This window comes from Puccinia triticina, chromosome 1A (assembly GCF_026914185.1).
Source record: "Puccinia triticina chromosome 1A, complete sequence".
In the NCBI taxonomy this organism is placed as follows: domain Eukaryota; kingdom Fungi; phylum Basidiomycota; class Pucciniomycetes; order Pucciniales; family Pucciniaceae; genus Puccinia; species Puccinia triticina.
This window is the reverse complement of record NC_070558.1, coordinates 9,118,063-9,138,507: the sequence shown is the minus strand read 5'-3', so window position 1 is coordinate 9,138,507 and position 20,445 is coordinate 9,118,063. Positions and strand designations below refer to the sequence as shown.

The 20,445-nt window shown below is 47.6% G+C and overlaps 3 protein-coding genes across 3 annotated transcripts; 1 reads left to right on the top strand and 2 right to left on the bottom strand.

Moving 5' to 3' along the window:
* Positions 1-253: 253 nt before the first annotated feature.
* Positions 254-2,641, bottom strand: PtA15_1A1022 (uncharacterized protein; the record flags this gene model as incomplete). The annotated part of the gene is made up of 4 exons (XM_053165084.1): positions 254-672; positions 789-1,336; positions 1,416-2,373; positions 2,446-2,641. The coding sequence occupies 4 exons, from the start codon at positions 2,639-2,641 to the stop codon at positions 254-256; spliced, it is 2,121 nt and encodes a 706-aa protein (XP_053017235.1).
* Positions 2,642-16,964: 14,323 nt separating this feature from the next.
* PtA15_1A1021 (uncharacterized protein) lies at positions 16,965-18,133 on the bottom strand (the record flags this gene model as incomplete). Its single annotated transcript, XM_053165083.1, has 3 exons — positions 16,965-17,231; positions 17,313-17,486; positions 17,657-18,133. 3 exons carry the CDS (start codon positions 18,131-18,133, stop codon positions 16,965-16,967), a joined length of 918 nt encoding a protein of 305 aa, XP_053017234.1.
* A 311-nt stretch (positions 18,134-18,444) lies between these two features.
* Positions 18,445-20,217, top strand: PtA15_1A1020 (uncharacterized protein; the record flags this gene model as incomplete). Its single annotated transcript, XM_053165082.1, has 8 exons — positions 18,445-18,541; positions 18,677-18,945; positions 19,043-19,119; positions 19,189-19,269; positions 19,362-19,698; positions 19,777-19,844; positions 19,923-20,081; positions 20,145-20,217. 8 exons carry the CDS (start codon positions 18,445-18,447, stop codon positions 20,215-20,217), a joined length of 1,161 nt encoding a protein of 386 aa, XP_053017233.1.
* Positions 20,218-20,445: the final 228 nt, after the last annotated feature.

Here is a 20,445-nt window from a genome sequence, read left to right as displayed (position 1 = left end):
TAATTGTCTATCCAGGGAAAGATACCAAGAGGGGAAAAAATGCTTAGGCGTTTTACATGATTAGCTGGTGGTTTGGGGAGGGGGGAGTAAAAAAATAGTAATTAGGCGGATCTGGGTGATTAGGTGGTGATTAACAACGAGTTTAAACTTCAAAGCCTCATGATTATCTCTTAACGACGATTTAAGAAGAAAAAAAAAAACGATAGGTGAGTAAGTTGACAAAATGAACTTGCGGTAGAGAAAGAAAAACGTGCTATTGATCAACACTCTTCTTATTCTTTTTCTTATCTTTGTATAGTTGAAAGTCTTTGAGCGCTTTGATTTCCTCTAGTCTCTCTTTTTGGTCTTCTTTGGCATCAACGGACTGTTCGATCTCCTGGAACCTCCCCGATTCGACGGCCAACTTCCTTGGGTCGGGCGCGGTGATCACCCCGCCCCGATTCATCCGGTCAAATAGAGAACACATCCGTTCAGCCTCCTGCTCCTTCTCCAAATCGCTCATCGCCGGCTCGGCCCGGTCACTCGATTCCCCACTCGGCCAGTACGTTCCCGTGATCGGATTCACTTCCGCCGCAGGTGAATGCTTGCTATCCGGATTTATCCCCGCCTTGCCGATCGAAAGGAAGTAGCCCGCAAGGGGTCCATATCCAACGTGACTCGAAAGCCGATCGGCTGAGGGCAGACAAAATTACATTGAATCCGGCACCGATTGTCTGTCAGCCCAATTCTCTAGAAGAGATTGGAAGAATGATCACCCGGCGAAACAAACAACGAATGAATTGACTTACTGTCCTCTGCATATAGTGCATTCAAGAAGGCTCCACATGTATGCTTGAGGGCTTCGAATCTGATCGAGTTCATCAATCTCAAGATCCGACCAATCAAATTATCCTGTTTATTTAAACCAACCCCACGATCGATCGCACTTGGGACGATCTTCTCGATCAGTGCTTCCCGGCTCTGTTTGTTGAGTCCAGTGGGCCCGGAGGGATGAGGAGAGATGAGGTTGGCGGTCAAGAGGATGACCTGAGTGAGATCGACGTCGAGATCCATAGAGTCTGCGTGGCACTTTTCTTTCACCGATCGGTCGTCAGGATCTCCAGGGCAGTAGTAGTGAGTGACCTGATCGATGATGCTGATCAGTTTAGCGATCACCGGTGGGATGTCCATCTCCCGATTCGACTCGTCTGATAGGGTGTATTCATGGATGAAGAAGCTCGACGTCGAGGGGGAGAAGTTGAGGAAGGTGTGCATGAAGGAAGTCAACGGGGGCTTCAGGTTGGGTGGACTGGGAACTGGTTCTAGCAGAAATAACTGAACGAGATGAGGAAGAAGACTGGGAAAAGGATAGAGTAGAAGATTTGAGAAGGATCAGTGAGTACACGACTAGAAAAATGAGTGAGCAGATTACAGACCCAGCAAAGATATGGTTGTGTGGGTCGGTGACACTATCCAGAGCTTCCAAGTCCTGATCTACGCTTGGTACCCGACTGCTAGCTTTTGAGTGAGAGCGACGATGAGGCGAATGGGCGTTCTTGATATGAATGGGACGATGGTCATCGTGGTATGTGGATATCTCATTGAGGGCTTCCTGTTCTTTGATACTCGATGTTCCAGAGCGTGCTCGGCGGGTGATCTTTTTCATGTTGATTTGATTCATAAGGCGCGCTTTCAGACTCGCCCGACGACTAGGAGAGGCCGGTAGATCGTGGGAACCATTGGAATCTGAAGAGGTCCCGAATGGAGTTTGTCCGGTTATGGGCGAGCTAGGCTGGCCAAACTGTAGGACAGCTTTAGAGTAATGAACCATGAGGTTGAAGATGATCTTGAGATGTTCGATGAGCACGTCCTGAGGGATGGATGGAATGGAAAGTGGATGTGGCTTGCTCTTCTTCTGGAGGACTTCGTGCTTGAAGGACCGTTCAAAGCAGCCGACCAAGTCTGTCTTCTCAATCAACTCGATCACCAGGTTGGAGGGCACGGCGGTGATGAGGAAGATGGCCCTGGAGGCAAGGAATGAGTTGAGATGGTGATCGGGATGATCGGCAGTAGGTTGGGGGTCCGGATGAGGAGGTCTATCGGATGGACCGGCGGCGAGTTCGACCAGGGAGCTCAAGGCGGGTAGGAGATCCACGGACGACCTGGAGAGCGGGTGTAAGAAGAGGGCGTTTGCCAGGATGCGCAGCGACTCCTGAACGATCGACGGGCAGAAGGCAGAGCGGATCGTCGTTGATTTCGGATCGTCAGATTGGGGAGAGAGTGGTGGGAGTAGGTTGGCATAACGCGTGAAGAGTGGTAGATGGGAGACCAGGTCATCGGTGGCGATTGAGGAACGACCAAGCAGTTTCAAAGTCACGAGTGCGCGCAAGGTAGCTGTTGAGGGACAGCGAAGTCAGAGGTTAGATAACCATATATATGAGCATTGGGGAGGGACGAATGGCTTGCTCTCAGTCGACCAGTCCGTCCTCCCAGAGAGATGGGCGGCGAGATCCAAGATGATGATCCTGATGGACGATCTTCTGAAGGCAGGGTCCAGGTCGGCGGGTGATTTCTCGAGGTAGTCGATGAGCTGGTCGAATGCCTTGGAGGCCGTCAAGTTCTTCCTGCGCTCGAGGATCGACAGCCGGGGGTAGAAATCCATGGTGGATGATGTGTAGTAGAAACAAAGAGAAGCGGAGGACGAGTTGAAGAAGAGGCTTGCCAACTTACATAACTTACTTACCATTTTCGGTAAGTTTATGTAAGACATCCTGGCGAGGGATGACGTCCTGATTTATGCTTGATCCGGGAAACTGACAGCGGAGCTTCCCGCGGCTTGGTCATGTTTAAGAGCACACTGTAAGGGCTTAAGGGGACCCTGATTGCGATACTAATTCTCAAACTAATCAAAAAGTGTAATTGTTTTCATTTTATTACGGCAAGAAGTCCAGAAAAGTCGCGGTCAAGCCCCGGACACCGAAACACGGCGAAGAGCCTGGTCTAGCACTGCACATATGCATTCACAGAGAAAACCAATGCTCTTTTGCTTGGCATTTCAACCTTCCGCTACACAACCTAGAGAAACATGCAATAGTTCATAATAACGGAACTAATTCAAGACATTATATCTGTTAACTACATTGAGAAGATCTGTTGAAGCTCCAATCTGAGTTAACTACATTGAGAAGATTTTTTGAAGCTCCAATCTGAAAATGCAGATGGAGATCCTGTTGGGGAATAGATATAGGTAATGTAGTAGTCTTTTGTAGTGACATGGCATAGATTAAGGAATGCCCCAGTGGACACGGGTCCCCTTGGGACCCGGGTACCGCACCCGTTTTTTCGCCCAAACCCAACACACGGCACCGCATCCGGCACCGCCTGGGGGGTGCGGCGGGTACTTATCGCGGGTACCCGCGGGTACCTGCCAGCTTTCAATGCACCAAACACGCTTATTTTCAAAAAAATCGGGCGGGTACCCACCCGGGTATGTACCTGCCCGAGGACGGCGTTGCGGGCGACTTTGTGTGTTCCGGCGAGGCCGGGGGTCTTCAATGCCAGGCTGGAGAGCCCGGCGGCTTTCAGCGAGGGGTGGGGCAGGGGCGAGGGGGCGTCGGTGCGGGCGAGGAGGCCGGCGATCGGCGAGGGTGTGGCTGATTGGCTCGCGGCTGTTGGCGGGGACGGCGACGAGGGTGACGGAGGCGTAGTCGCCGGTGGAGTAGCCGAGGACAAGGCTCAGCGGGGCGGGGAAGACGAGCGAGCGGACCTGGTGGGGCGGGGCAAGCTCCTTGGGCTCGATCCACTCGCCATCCCGCCACAGGAAGCAGTCCGAACTTAACACGACCTCCGCAGGAGGGACTTGCCCGCAAGCGGTGAATGTTGGCACAGGAGGAACTTGATTTTTTGCCAAATTCCCAAAATTTTCAGTAATCTGCCAGTCCCTCCCTCAACTCAGGGCCTGTACCATAGCCGGTCAAAAAACAGTTTTTCCCCCAGAAATTAATTTTTTGGCAAAAAAACTGTTTTCACCAAAAAATGTGTACCACAGCGCCTGTTTTTTGACATATCCGGAAAATAGTTTTCCTCAAAAATGGGTGCTTTTCAAAAACAGGTCTGACCCTGTTTTTTGACCTCTATTTTTCCGCACCCTCTGCAGATGCCAAAGTCCATCACTCTTGATCTCATTGATCCAGTTGTCCTTAAGGACACCATCCCACCACAACTCTCATCAGAACCCAGATCTCCAAACTCGCCACCAACACCGGCTCCAATGTCCAAATCCACAGTCCAGCCCCAACAGAATTCTGATCCCAAGAAGGCAACTCAAAAAGCAAAGCCAAAGAAGAAGTCAGCTGAACCCAAAAAAGACAACGAAAGTGATTCAAAAACTCCCAACCATATTTGGACCACCAATCAGAAGATGTGCCTTCTTGAGTCCATTGCCACGCAATATGCGGCCGGCCATGAAACTGACAACGGCAACTTGAAGAAAGAAGCATGGTCTGTTGTCCGAGATGTGTTGAATAAAAAGTATAGCCTCACTCTCAGTCTTGATCAAATCAAGAACCAAAAAAATGCGCTCCGAACACTATACCTTGACTACAAATTCCTTCGAGATCAAAGTGGATTTGGTTGGGACGAAGCTCGAGGCACTGTCACCGCGGACAAAACCGTGTGGGAAGAGTTGATAACGGCTCATCCACGTCGAAACTTTGGAAAACTCAAGGACAAACCTTTTCTGGTGTATGATCTCGCCAATAGTGTTTTTTTGGGCAAGGCTGCAACTGGAGAAATAGCGACTTCCAAGCTTTTTCCAACTACCACTGAAGCCGCAAAACTCACTTCGGTCAAAAGAAAGATTGTAACTCTCAGTGATGATGACAGCGGTAGCGATGTTGATATTGAAGTCAAATCATCACTCAAAACAGCTGGTTTGAACATGACCAAACGGGTCCGTGAATCCAAGAATGCTCTCATCAAAAGCGAGATGGAAAGCATCAGCAGCGCAATAAATACCGTATCAGAAAACTCAAAAAGTCTTGTGGGTGAATTCTACAAGATTGCCTCAGCCCTTACCAATCAAAAACCCAGCAATCCATCTACCTCCGCCATTACTCCGAGCGAACCTACTGTTTTGGACGTTGCACTTCAAGAATGTGCTGACCAATACTTGGGACAAGTCTTGAATGAAACCTACATCGAGTTTGCATTGGTACTTGAGAACAAGAGCAAGGCCCACACATTCCTTTCCCTCTGCCGTACCTCGAATGATGAAGTTTGCCAGCTATGGCTCGAAAAGAAGGTTGAGGAGGCAAAGAAAAAGTAAAATGTAAGCTTGAATTATTGGACACCTGTCATTTTGGCACTGGCTGATCCATTTGCTTGGCTCAGCTTAGCAGCTCCGATTGTGTTCAGCTTGGCTCAGCTTAATAACTCCAATTGTGTTCAGCTTGGCTTGGATTGTGCTCAGCTCGGCTCGGAATTTGTTCAGCTATGATTGTGTTTGGCAGCCATTGAACAACCTATCAACTTAGAACGACCTAATCTATTGACATCCAAAGCTTGATCTCAACAATCCTGCGGTTCCCCTTCTGATCTTGGTTTTATCATATTTTCCATCACCTCAACTTATTCTGGTTGTGTTTCTCTTTCATTCTGACAAATTTGAACCACACCCGACAACCATAAGTTTTTTGGAAGTTGACTGCACTTGAAAATAACATTGTTGGAATTCTCAAAATAGAAGTGTAGCCACTTTTGAGAGAGACAGTGTGGAACACAAAAGAAAAAAAACTTTGATGAGGGAAGGAGCGTGTGATAATATTGCAGGGAGGTTGACATCTAAGCAGATCTTTTGTAGGCTACATATTGATCCCAAAGCTTTTTGGCCAGTCGCTCCCGTCGATGCTTCATTATTGAATCCTCCTCGGTGACATCAAATGATTCATCTTCCCCCATCTGTGTGCGCAAAAGCGTTCGCGCATCTTCCTCAGGATCGTCAAACAGATTATTGACACTCTCATGACTGCGGATATAGTTCCACAGCATGCAGAGTGCGTAGACTAATCGGACCTGTTTCTTTAGTTTGATCTCGGGGGCAGATTGGAGGATCAAGAATTTTCTCTTGATGCATCCAAAGATGCGCTCGACAATATTCCGTAGGCTAGCATGTCATAAGTTGTAAAGTTCTTTTTTGTTAGCTGGCCTGAGTCCTGCCGCAGCCTGTTCTTCCAGGTGGTATCGGGTGCCTCGAAAAGGTGTCATCAAACCTTGTCAAAGGCCATATCCGGCGTCGGCAAGAAAATATTTCTTTTGAGGTATGTTAAGGCCTTTCGAAGTCGCATTGTTAAACACTCGAGTGTTGTGGGCACTTCCTTCCCAACCAGCGAGTACATAGACAAACTCAAAGTTGAAATTTACCGCGGCGAGGACATTCTGGGCGATGAAATGCTTCCGATTTCGCCAGGGGCTTTGAGACTCTGCTGGTACTGTCGCTGGGATAAATACTCCGTCAAGTGCTCCTAGTGCGTTCTTGAATGGTTGGTACTTTGGGTTTTGTGCAATTTCTTCGGGCTGATTGCATGAATCCATGTCAAACTTTACATAGTTTGGATAGATTGCTACCAACGAGTTGAGCACAATTCCAAAGTAGCAGATTGAAGGCATCTTTGTTAGATTTTTAATGACTCAAACCAAAGGTCAAGAAGAAGCAAAAATCTATCTCACCGGGTAACAGTGAACAAACCACGTCGAAATTTGACTGCCGTCTGGCGCATGCTGTTGTTGTAACAAACAATATCCAAGAAGATGAGGACCTGCTCTTCGACCAAGACTGACCTTCCATTCTTAAGCAGACCATTCATCGTCAACTCTTCAACAAGATTGTTGAATGTGGAACGTTCCATTCGAGTTATTTCGCGAAAAAGTTCAGGTCTGACTTCGTCTAGTAGGAAGCGAGTGTACCTGGCTTGCCCACCATCGCCATAGTATGCCGCGTATGTATTCCAAATGCTTCCGAGGTATTTGCAAGCAACCCCGGCGGCGGCGACTGAAAGCAAGACGTTGTTCATCTCCATGATTGATGTGGCGGCGGCCGCAAGTGTTGCAAACAGCTTGTTGTCCATGGTTGTATGTGTAATGGTTGGATGATCTGTTGGTCGATTTGGGTATTCTGGATTGATGACTTGGGTTTTGATGATGGAGATGGATGGCAGAGGAGTGCGGATATTCTGCAGTCTGAAGTGACAGTTGTGGTACACGTTTATCAACATCTGTTTTTCCAAATATGTGTTTTTTGAAAAATCAGAAAAGCACAAAAAAAAACCTTTTTCCCTTGCGCAAGAAAAACAGATTTTGTATGGTACAGGCCCTTAAGTTTGTTGGCCGCCAGTTCGCTCGGCTGACACGCGGCGGGGGCCACGCGACGTCTGCTGGCACACAGCAGTGGTTGAACCGACGTCGGCTTGCTCGGCTCGAACCAGTAGGGCTATGCTTGAGTTTTACAACCCCACAATTCTTGCTCAACCTTCCTTGGGGCTGTCTATCAGTCCTGCACAACTTTCTTGGGCACCCTTAACCTGCAAAAAAAAGCAGTCTTGTGAACCTGTGGTGGGGAACCAAAACCTGCAAAAGCAGTTTTGTGCAAGTTTCCAGGGGACCCAAAACCTGCAAAAATCAGTTTTGCGCAAGTTTCATGAGGACCCAAGGCCCAAAACCTATGAAATCAGTTCTGCACAAGTTTTGTGAGGACCCAAAACGTGCAAAAACAGGTTTGTGCAGGTTTTGTGTGAACCCAAAACCAATGATGGGTTGGATAATGGTAATCTAATGGGATTATTCAAGTTATCCATCCTGTTATGTGTAACACATAATAGTTACAGTATGTTCTTTTGTGCTTTTTTTATTGGCCTGTTATATTAATGGCAAAAGGCAGGGAAAAATATAAAATTAAGATGCATTTTCACCAAGGCAGTTGTAATTCAGGGTGTAAATTGGTTGGGCCAACCCAAAACCAACCCAAGACCCGTTGGGTTTTGGGTTTGGTTTGGGCACATTCTTAAAGAAAATGACAAGGACCCAAACCCAACCCAACCCAACTTGTAAAATTGTTGGGTTGGGTTTGGGCAGCCTATTTTCTAATTGGGTCAGCCTGCAACCCAACTAAGACACCTCCAACAGTCAAGTTGGGGGCTTTTGGCGCCTAGTAGGTTGGTCGACCCAACCCAAAATAGTATGAGGTCAGGTCGGGTTTGAGCAGCATATTTTCAAATCTGCCCTGACCCAACCCAACCCGCGCTAAATTTTGGGTTGGGTTTGGGCGCTGTTTTGCAACCCAAACCTGACCCGTTTACACCCTGAGTTGTAATTGTTTTACAGATAATGCAATATGACTACTAAAATAAGCCGCATGGGGTAGAAACATAAGGATTGTTATGTTTTTTGGGAGGCTAATGATCTCAATACTGTCCCTGCATCCTCAAACACTCCTGTGAGGGGTACCTCCTCCCAAAGCCACATAGGATCCAACTTGACAAGGCCTCTTGGTCCCTTTCTTTTTGTTCTTTGGAGGTGAATCTCCCAATTCTGAAGAGGGTGCCAGCGGCTTTTTTTGAGAATTTGGATTTGTAGCCCATACTCTAGAGTCTGAAGATGTTGGTACCATGTTTGGCATGACGGTTACAGAGGAGGTGTGTTTAGATCAACACAGTTGAGACCGGTCAGATCGGTCTCTGGGATCTTCTTCTTCTTCCATTGGCTGTTGAGGGTAGAGATGGCCAAACGAACCCGCGGGCGGGTACCTGCTATCCGCTGGCGGGTACCGGCCCAAGGTCGGCGGGTACCCGCCAGCGTGTGCGTGTTCGGGTGCGGATGTCTGATATTCTGGGGATATCCCATAGGGTACCCGGGTATTTTTTGCCACACCCGCGCACAGCTGTACTTGTGTGCGCTGCAGCTGCGCACCACAGGATCTCCGACCGGGCTTCCCCTCCCCCTCCTCAACCATACCCGGCAACCTCACCCATCCTCAACCATACCCGGCAACCTCACCCATCCTCAACCATACCCGGCGCCCTCAACCTCCTACCTACACAATGGCCAGAGCGCGCAAGCGACCCCGACAAAGGTCAGAAGACGAAACAGACAGACCCACCGGCCAATCAAACAACAAAGAAGATTATCGCAAAGAAGATCACGATCAAGATCTTGACTCGGCTGGCGCAAACGTTCCCTCCGGACCTGAATCAACTGATGAGCAGCGACTAGGTAAGCCTCCATTTCCTATTCTTTATCATCTATACTTTGATATGCCAGCTCACCAGCATGAATCCCTTAGAAAATGCAATCAAACTTTCCCAGAATCAAGTGAGCTCGGCATACGCTTCTTACGACCCACCCAAGTTATCAGATCAGCTCGATAAGTTCAATCGCCGCATGATTGCATGGCAATGTAAATTGTGTGTATATTTTATTTTATTCGAGACAACTAGAATATATTATCCTAACCTGAATATATTATTCTCACCAGGTGTTCTAAAAAAATTAATCGCCCGACATACGACTTGTCCTGCAGCAATCTTCTGACACATGCGGGTCGATGCCTCAGGAAGCAACAAAATCCTTCAAGTAACAAGTCGCTTGCATCGTGTGGAGTAACCGGCACGGGTGACATAGACCCGCGGGAGGTGAGACTTATTTCCAGGTCTTTCTATTTGGTCATCTCATCTGAATACCTTCTTTCTTGGGCTCTAGGTTTTGCAATGATGTGCTATATGGTGCGCTGAGGGCGCAAAACCCTTTTCAGCCTTGGAGGAAATCAGCTTCAAGAGGGTTCTCCACCCAAAGATCTTAAAGAATCTTCCGACTCGCAAGGCGGTATCGATCGCGATTCATAAGCTATATTTGAGTGTTCAGGAGAAGCTCCTTGAGGAGCTGAAGGTAAACTTTTGTTTTTATTTTTCTCCAGATTGATTAGAAACTAACTTCGACTTGCACTCAGGTCCACAATGGGGCACTGTACTTGGGTGTTGACGCCTGGCAGACACCGAACGGATACGATATCATCGGTGCAGTTATCTACCGACTATTGGATGATCCAAGCGGTAAGGTTGTTTTAAATGTGATGCCTCTGGATTTTGTCCAGCTCAAAGAAAGGCATACTGGTGGCTACTTGGCTCGCGTTGTACAATACATAGTTGAGAAGTTTGAATTGGAGAATCGCGTACGTACTCTTTCTTTTTCATTTTGTTTTATTCCCTTTTCAGCTTTCTGATCCTCTTTGACTCCCCTTAGATCTGTGGGATAGTTTCCGATAATGCAGCAAACAACGGAGTGATGATTGAAGAGTTGGCAAAACTCAAATGGAAGCAATTCCAAGGTGAGCCGCACTGGATCAGGTGCTTCGCACACATCCTCAATCTCATAGTCCAGGCGATACTCCGACGATTTGGACGCAAAGAAAAAACCCCTTCAAACACTCCCGTAGTTACTGAGATCAACGAATCCGATGAGGAAGAAGATGCCCATGATTTAATTGAAAGGTACGTTCGTTGTTTACCACATACTATGCTTATTAATTGTCGCTGATCATGAACAATCGTTCTGTCTCTATCTACCTTTTTAGCTTCCAAAGCCCCAGCAATGAGTTCGGTGACTCCGATGAAGAAGATGACAGCGACAATCTTCCCAATATTACCCATGGACAACTTGGCGATGACGATGAGCTGACCCTGGCTGACCTCGAAGACATTGAAGAGGAGAGCGTGGATGATAGTTATACCTCCGAAACTTGTCGCCAATCACTTGCAAAGGTGAGTTTTTTACTTATTGGCTGGTCTGTAAAACAAACACTTGAATTGACCCAATATATCTTCTCATATCCAGTTTTGTGGAATTGCAACCAAACTCAACAAGTCACCGAACTCCAAGGCAAAGTTCATAGAGCTTTGTCAAGAAAAGAATTGCAAGAGGCCTCATAACGTCGAGCGAGACGTCCCAACACGTTGGAACTCAACTTACTTGCAGCTTTCAAGCATCGTTTGATGCGAGGACGCTATGTAAGTACCACTTTGCTAATATTAATTCAGATTGTGAACAAGGCTGACCCTCATTTCTGTAGTATCATGTGGCAACGAGACAAAACGTTTGGCACCCCTTGCGGCATTCATGTGAATCAAGAGGACTTTGACTTGGCGGCGGACCTGGTGAAGGTTCTCAAACCTTTTTACGAAATGACCCTTCAAGTCTCAACATCCTCCTTGGCTCGGGTTGCCGAGGTTGTCGTCTTGATCAATCAAATCACTGCAAATCTTTCGGCGGTGATTGAAAACAAGGATGGTGATTATCCTGCAGCTTTACGAAACGCCTGCCGAGCTGGGCTTGCAATTACAAACAAATACTATTCGCTTACGGACTGTTTGCCAATATACAGAATCGCAATGAGTGAGTGGATTCCCGCTTCTAATCTCGTATGCTTTCTGAGGTTGACTAAGCAAAACTGCCTCCAAACTCCCAGTTCTCCACCCGTCTTTCAAAGACAAATACTTTAAGCTTGCCAAGTGGCCCAGGGAATGGATCGACAAGGCCATCAGACTCACTCGCGATATGTATAGCAAATGGTACAAGCCAAAAAATTCAACTTCACTCCCTAGAATACCAAGACAAGGACCACCAAAGGTAAATTTCCTCCTGCAATCGATATCGCTATCTCACCATGAGCTGATCAAATTTGTTATTTAGGTACAAACAGGTGTTCTTGCTGGTCTAGGTGCGGCTGCTTTAGCCAGATCAGCTGAACCTGTGTCAGATCCATTGGACATTTGGCTCTTGGGCGGCCTATTTTTGGAGGATGGCGAGCCGATCAATGCCCTCAATTGGTGGGCCGGGCAGAAACAGGGCGGAAACAATCATGATGGTCTCTCGCAGATGGCTCTCGACGTTCTTAGTTGCCCAGGTAAGATTAGATGAGACCCTCTTATCCTCTTCAGTTGATTATCCATTCTAATTTTTTTTTTATACATAGCTACAACAGTTGATGTTGAGCGCACTTTCAGCTTCGGCCGAGACTATGTCTCTGTCAGGAGGCACAAACTCAATGCCAAATCAGTAAGTCGAGGGATGGCCCTGTCATTCTATTCGAAGAACAACAAGATCAAGCCTCTGGCCCTCCACGATTACATGGCAAAGGAGAAGAACAAGTCTAAGAGTAAGGGTAAGAAAAGTAGCGGCAGCAATGTGAATGTGGTGACTGTGGAGTGACTTTTAGCCACTTCACTGTCACCATAACTATGTATACAAGACTATGTGAAGAAATAAGAACGATATCTGTCTTTGTGAGAGTATTGAGAGCATTTTGCGTAACGGGTACCTGCAGGTACCCGCGCGGGTACCGCCAATACCCGCTCTGTTCCACTCCGCGGGTGCGGGTGCGGGTGCGGGTGTCCTACTTGGGCTAAAAACAGCTGCAGGTACCCGCACCAAAACGGGTACCCGGGTGTGGCGGGGCCATCTCTAGTTGAGGGGTGGAACCCATGGCAAATGTAGGTATTTTTGATGGGTACACCTTGGTTCAGGCAAAATGGGAGGGGAGCATGGGGCAGATAGGGGTGTTTGAGATTGGTTGGGCAAGCCACCCAGCCTTTTTTACAGGAGAAAACCCTGTTTTGGGAAGTTCTTGCGGAGGCAGGGGGCAATACACGCCTTCCAACATGTTATCTCTGCTACATTGAAATATAGCCATCACTTCTGCAGTTTTTGGGTCTCCACAAAACTTGTGCAAAACTGCTTTTTCAGGTTTTGGGTCCCCAAAGAACATGTGCATAACTGATTTTGCAGGTTTTGGGACCCCAGAAAACCTGCTCAAGACTTGTAGGCAGCCCCAAGGGAGGTTGATAAACGTAGGTGGGGTTGTAAAACTCAAGCATGGCCCCCAACGTCAACTTGAAATGTAGCCAGCGCTGTTACAGGTTTTGGGTCCCCACAAAACTTGTGCAAGACACCTTTTTAAGCATTGGATAGTATAGGCCAGTCTGCAGTTCTGCAAGATGTGCTTTGATGTGAGCTAGGACTCAGATTTTCACAATCAATCCTGTTCATTATCTTTTTTTTTCTCATCTAATTAGCTGTAGAAACAACTCATGTTGCCTCCGGGGTCAGCCCGACCAACCTAACAGAGTAGGTTAAACCCTGTTAAACCTGAATTCGGCGCCGGCATCAATTTGACGGCTCAATTTGCCGCCGGGATCAACCTGATTCTGAACAGCTTTCTACTGGTTTGTTTGGCTCTGGGGGATAGATGTAGATTGTTGAGTTTTATCGTTCTATTTTTTAATTTTGATGGAGCCCGCCGGAAAATTATGAATATCACACCAGATTTACGAAGACCACCATGGAGATCATCCAGAAAGAAGGACAAATTGGCGATGAGTTGGATTCAGCGATTAATAATGGAGAGATGCGCATCTCTGGCTCCCATGGTGGCCGGAACACTTTTGTTTTGGTGACATTATCATACTTGCAGATTGAACATGCTTAATAAAAAAATAATGATCACATTAGTTTTAAATCCGGGAACCAAGCCTGTGCAAAGCGTACCTGTCCAGGAGGTAAACCAGCCGTGATACATGGTACGATCTGCCTCCCGGGACAGATTGAAATGAAAACCTCTCTTACTGAAGAAATGAAGGTAAGAGGAATGCGTCTAGCTTACCGGTGCGAGCTACACAACTTCCAGCGCACACAAACTTGATACCATTGATGTCTTGACAGACTGTTGAAGTCCAGAGAAAATTAAGTTGGAAGAAATTATAACCCTGATCCTGTCGGAGTCGTACATGATTATCTAAAAGGAAAAAAAGGTCAAGGAACTCACAATTCTGTTGGTTCTGTATGTTGTAAGACATGCACTTGACTTTTACTGCCATTCCAAAATCTGACCTACAGCCTTTGCAAGCTATCAAAAGAGCAGCAGATCAAAAATATTATCATTGATACAGCTAGATCCTATCAACCAACCAAATATTTTGAGAAATTCAAGCTAAAAGAAATGAGCCTCACTGGCGGTTTCACTGCATGAGTCAGCCACGCAGAATGTGAATGTTTTCTCTCCTGCCTTGGATTTGCAAGCCAATTCTTTTGCTGTTTGTGAGGAACCCATGAGTCACTGGTCTTAGCCGTTGCTATTTTGAGAGATAGCCAATAGGAGAAACCGACTTACTGGGTGGGGGGCCGGTTGCACTGAAGGATGGAACGGGAGGCGATAGGGTTGTATTCAGGGTGCTTGGTCGCATACCGGATGCCAACACTGGGTTGCTACGCTACGCTATGCTACGCTATTTCAGCGCTACGCGTTAGCGTAGCGGCAAAAAGCGCCCATCTATTTTGCATAGCGTTAGCGCGCTGTTAGCGCCGCTACGCTGCGCTAATTTTCAGCGGCGCTAACAGCGCACCAATTCTTTGTTAGCGTTAGCGCGCCGCTACAGTCGCTACGCTACGCTGCGCTGCGCTACAGCGCTTTTAGCGGAAAAAAAGCCCTTTTTTCCCGCTGAAGGCGCTGTAGCGCAGCGTAGCGCGCGCTCTTTTGCGCTCTGCATGTATAGCGTTAGCGCAATTGCGCGCATCTGCGCTAACGCTACGCTATCAGCTAAAATAGCTGCGCACCGCGTGCGCGTAGCGTTAGCGCATATGCGTGCAATTGCGCTAACGCTACGCTAAAAAATAGCGCTTTTTCGCTGCGCTACGCTACGCTAACCGCTATGGTTAGCGTAACGACCCAGTGTTGCAGATGTAACAGATGGGAAGAATGGTTTTGGGGTGACTGATGTGATGCTTGGCTGGGAAGTGCTATATTGGGTTACAGGGGCAAGAGATTTATCACATTTGAACACCTTGCCGCTCACAAGATTATCATCTGGCTGAAGGAAAAAACTAAAACTCAAAAGACGTATAACTTGTAAGAACGGGAATGTCATAGCGGCAGAAAATTAAGAGTAATGAGATAATCACCACATGAATGGTGAGCTTACAGCCACTGTTTGGGGAACTTGCGACTGGGAAGTTGAGCAATGAACCTGCTGATACAGCTGACTTTTGCAACAATACACTGAGTTTTTTGCCTGGCGGGAGTGTCATTCAATCGCGTCGAAAGTGTGACTGCCCTCTAGCGTTTGAGCGTGGCGGATGATACGAGAAACAGTAACCAAGCCGGCCATCAATGCACACTTCATGTTGTAATTTTGTCTGGAGGTGATGTTCATGGAATAATAACCGCGGCCACCCTCCAGCCTCCAATGCTATGGAATGGAGAAAATTTTGAAGATGGCTACCCCCTGTTACTTCTGATGGCATTAGGTCAATCAGATGCTTTAATTGCATCAAAATTAGAAGGCTGAAGTGTGAAGTATGAGCGCAAGGAAATAACCAGACTTTGTAATTTAACTTCGAAGGGGAGTCCTCATAATGGTAAGGTTCTCTTGGGAAAATAAATCGACCTCTTTGGTTATCCAAATCAACCACAATCCTAGCGTCGGCTATCTCACCTATGTGTTGAATTCACTGCTGGCTAGCTGAGAACTGCAGCATCTTAGGGTGATGTATTGGCTTCCAAGGAGAGCTTTGCAAAAGCAAGCCTCATCACTGTGCAGACCAGAAATGCACAAACCTCAGGTAAAAAGGCATCTGGAAGTAGTTTCCCAACTTGCCCCTGCGCACCTATCTCAGCATAACGAGGGATGTGTAGTCTACGCATTATACAAGATGGCACATCAACATGCCCTTTCAATCTCCAACATTTCCTTTTGTGGATTTAAATAAAATCCTGATGTTGGTGCTTTCCTGCTTGAATGTTTGTCTCTCCGCAGCCGGATTGCATCCTGCAGCTCAAATTGCAATGCAGCTCCGCCTTGCAGAGGGTCACCTGCCGGGGGGCCTAGTTCATCATACATGTGTACATATACGGCAGGCCAAAAGTGGAATATGTATGTAATCATATTGGCAATCCTCCAAGTCCAAAGTACACACACACTCCTATTGCGGGGTGTGCTTTGTCACACTCCTATTACGGAGTGTGCTTTGGCACACTCCTGTTACAGAGTGTGCTAAAGCACACTCCTGTTACAGAGTGTGCTTTGGCACACTCCTATCACAGAGTGTGCTTTGGCACACTCCCATTGCGGATGTGCTTTGCTCCTTGTTTGGAAGTCTCACTTCAACTCATCATCAGCTCTGAAGGGCGCGGAAGCATTGCGGGAGTGACTTGGCTTCAGCTGGCTTCTGTTGGCTTGTCATCCCGGACCATCTCAACGCCCTTCTCAAATAGATCGGTTGGATGTGCGCAAGCTCATCCATCATGTGCTTTGGCACACTCCTATTACGGAGTGTGCTTTGCTCCTTGTTTGGAAGTCTCACTTCAACTCGTCATTAGCTCTGGAGGGCGCCAAAGCATTGCGGAAAGCGACTTGGCTTCAGCTGGCTTCCGTCGGCTCGTCATCCCGGACCATCTCAACGCCCTTCTCGAACAGATTGGTTGGATATGCGCAAAATCATCCATCACCCTTCTCTGTCCGTGGGCTGGTAGATCCAACAACCTTTGCTCATCCTGTTATCTCAAACTGTTGTAAATACTTAGTCAGTGGTAGTTCAGAGAAATGTATATCCAGCTCTTTGATTTTGCTAGTCTCTCAAAAATTTCCAAAGACACCGCTTTCGCGCAAGGGCATCCTGGACGAAAAGCCTTGCAAGTGGAGTCATGGCTTTCGCTTGGGAATAGATGATGTGGTTGACTCAAAGAAGCAAACTTGATGTATACATACATGTGTGTCAAAGGGATTAAGGAAAGGAAAGGAAAGAAACTATACATGGCGGTATGAGAGGAAGATTATCAAAAAATCAAGCATTGTTCAGGATTTGGCATACCGTCCTCGCCAAACACACCTCTTGTCGGACAAGTAGCAAAAAAAAGTATTTATTGATCAGCTCCAAGGACCACTATGTCATAAGACGGACGGGGCAGGCGTACCAGCAGGCATATCGCCTAAGATTTCTTTTGGGGGTGGACCACAATCTTGCATTTTGGTCAGGAGCTCGATGACTTCCTTCTGGCGAGAAATGAATTTTTCTCCTCCAGCTTTTTCTTCTGCATCCCAACTGGGATCCTCAAATTTTTCGATGACTTGTCCGATGATCTTCGATTGAGTTTCGTACCTCTTCAAGTCTTCGGGAGACAGTTTGCTTCGGTTCTCGTTCAGCCAATCCGGGAACTGATGTTGGTGTGTTTGATCGAAATTAGCTGATGACGAGGCCAGTAACGTTGACTAAGGGGAAGGGACGCAGGAACGCACTAATCGACTCATGTCTTTGAGGGGCTCGTACATGATTTCCTTCGACATCAATTCTTCCATGAATGACTGTAGTATTGTTTGCAGTTGGTTTTCGTCTGGTAATCCGTTTTCGCCGGACATCATTTTTTCGAATAAAGCTGAGATATTTTCATCTTCGGAAGGAGCACTTTTTGCCTAGTGTGAAGATAATAAACAGCTAGAAGTGAAGTCAGTCCTGACTTCCTAGTGTAGCAATAGATATGTTGATCTTGGATTCTAAACATATACTAAGGTTCTTGACATGCAAAAGCAGCGTATAGTTATCAAACCTGATGAGAATAAATAATGAGTATTCGAAGTTATACCTTAGCAGAATCGTGCGATTGCTTGAGTTTCTCCATGGTTTCCTGAATAGCCTCTTGAAAGTTTTTAGTCTCAGTTTCGGGTTGTTCGGCAGGTTTTAAAGAGGATGATTGGTTCGAGCTGAATTCTTTCTGGTTAAGGACCTCGAGTAAGTCGCTAGCTCCATTGAGGCCGCCATCGACAGAGACAAGCGCTTCGAGATGCTTTTTGAACTCGCCCCCGTCTTCGTCCTTCATCCCTGCTAGTAAGGCTTCCATTCCCTCGGCAAGATCTCGTGCAAAGTCGTCGGATATCTCCTGGCCCGGCCAATCAGCCGCTTCTGCGTCATCCGGCTTCGTGCTCCCCGCCGATTTCTTATGCGACCCTTCTTCTTGCTTCGCTTCCGAGGGCGATTTGAATTTGTCCAGTAGATCGTCAAAATCGTCCTCCATGTCGTCCTCGATCGACACACCGTTGATCACCGTCTTCTCGGAACTCATTTCGGATTCTTCTTTTCGTGATTCAAGTACAGATGGATGTGGGGGGAGTCCTGTTGAGGTTAGGGTTGTGTGTGTGGCGCGGAGGGGTTGGGTTGGGGGGCTTGAGAGTGCTGCGCCAGGCGCTGCCGTGTGCTCCCGGATGCTGCGGGCGGGTGCCGGGTCGGCCCTCCGAAGGGGTCCTCGCGACGGTCGATCGTGCTGTTGACCACAGTGCATTCCCCCTCGGCCCACGAGAGCTGACCACTCAATAGAACTCTACATAGACTCTCTGCTGGAAAACCACTTCGTCCTACCAATCCTGAGGTTCAAGGATGTCGCTCTTGTTCCCCAACATGACCTCTCTGGCCAACTCTCTCACCCCTTCGATTGGCGGTCTCAACACGCCTTTCCCCTCTTTGAAGCTTGCAAGTAAGCCAATTTCCTCTCTGTCTCTCTTATCCATTCCGATCTCTTTGCTAGCGTGGTTTCGAGCAGTATATTCCTGTAGTCAAGTATATATGTGTTCTGACCATTTTGATTTGTTTGGGCTTGTCACCACTCCAGGCATTGTCGATGATGCCAAGTCGAAGGCAAAGCAACTCGAAAGCAAATCCAAAGAAGGTATCGAAGGTGCCAAGGACAAAATCAGCTCCGAGGCCGATGCATTGAGATCCAAGGTGGCTTCCGCCACCGGTGTCGGTGCCGCTTCGAAAGCCAGCATCGAACTCTACTCGACCAAGTACTACACTGCTTGTGCCGGTGGTGGTGTACTCGCTTGTGGTCTCACCCACGCTCTCGTCACTCCACTTGATTTGGTCAAATGCCGAAGACAGGTATGCAACTTGTCCAGTATTGTCATCAACTGGATATCGCGCATGATCGGAACCAACCCACTGAATCCTCTCCGATCTTCCCCACTCGATCATTCAGGTGGACAAGACCCTTTACAAAGGTAACATGGACGGATGGAGCAAGATTTACAAGTCGGGTGGACTCAGCGCACTCTAGTAAGCCACTGCCTCTTGCCACCTTCACCCAGAGACCCGGACAGCTAATTTGATTATTCCTTCCTCTAGTACCGGTATTGGTCCCACCTGGGTTGGTTACTCGGTCCAAGGTGCCTGTAAATATGGTTTCTACGAGTATTTCAAGAAAAAGTAAGTCTTCTGGACACCCCTGTGCTTCCTCGTCTTACCCCTGGCAATGCGCTAGTCAATCCGACGGACTAACGGTCTCTCCCTGTCTGAAGATACGCCGATGCCGTCGGACCTGTCAATGCTGTCAAATACAAAGACGCGATCTACTTGGCCGGCTCTGCCTCCGCCGAGCTGATTGCTGATGCCGCCTATGTCCCACTCGAAGCCGTCAAGGTCCGAATGCAGACCACGATCCCGCCTTTTGCCACTGGAATGGTCGATGGATTCAAGAAGTTTGTCGCTGTTGAAGGTACCGGCGGCCTCTACAAGTCCCTTGGATCGCTCTGGTCTCGTCAAATTCCGTACACTATGATGAAGTTCTGGTCGTTCGAAGCTACTGTCACCAAGATCTACGCTTCGCTCGGTAAACCTAAAGACTCTTACAACAAGGTGAGCAGCCGAACTTGTGTTCTTTCGTGCGTCTGACCATCAGTAACATTCCCTGATTATTCATTGCCTTGGTCACAGCTTCAACAATTGGGTGTCTCTTTCGTTGGTGGCTACATCGCTGGTGTTTTCTGTGCTGTTGTATCTCAGTGAGTTCGACTATTTCATCTACCTCCCTCCCAGCCATATCATTTATCATGACTGCTGACGTTCTTCCATGTCACCAGCCCCGCTGATACCATGGTTTCCAAGTTGAACGCTGTTGGTAAGGAGGGCTCTGCCAAACCCACTGTTGGCTCGATCTACAAGGAAATCGGATTCGGAGGTCTCTGGGCTGGTCTCGGAACCCGTATCGTGATGATCGGTACTTTGACCGCGCTCCAATGGTATGTATTCCTTTCATCGATCCCCCATGACCAAGACACTCACTCATGGCATTCGTCATTTAGGCTCATCTACGACTATGTCAAGGTTGCATTTGGATTGCCCACCACTGGTTCAGCTGAACCTCAAAAGAAGTAGGGATCATAGTATCTCAATGTTTGTTTTTTTGAAGTACCATAATCACCGCTTGTCCCCATACATCGTAGTTTTGCACCCTTTGAAATCAAAATTTAAACATCATCTTCCCGCCTTCAAAACATCCTGTGATGCTCTTCGACATTATAGTCATGTCTGCACGCGTCTTTTAGCCCTCTGCCTCCGCGCCTCCTCAGCCGGAGCGTGATAATTTCTCGTGCAAGCAGCTGC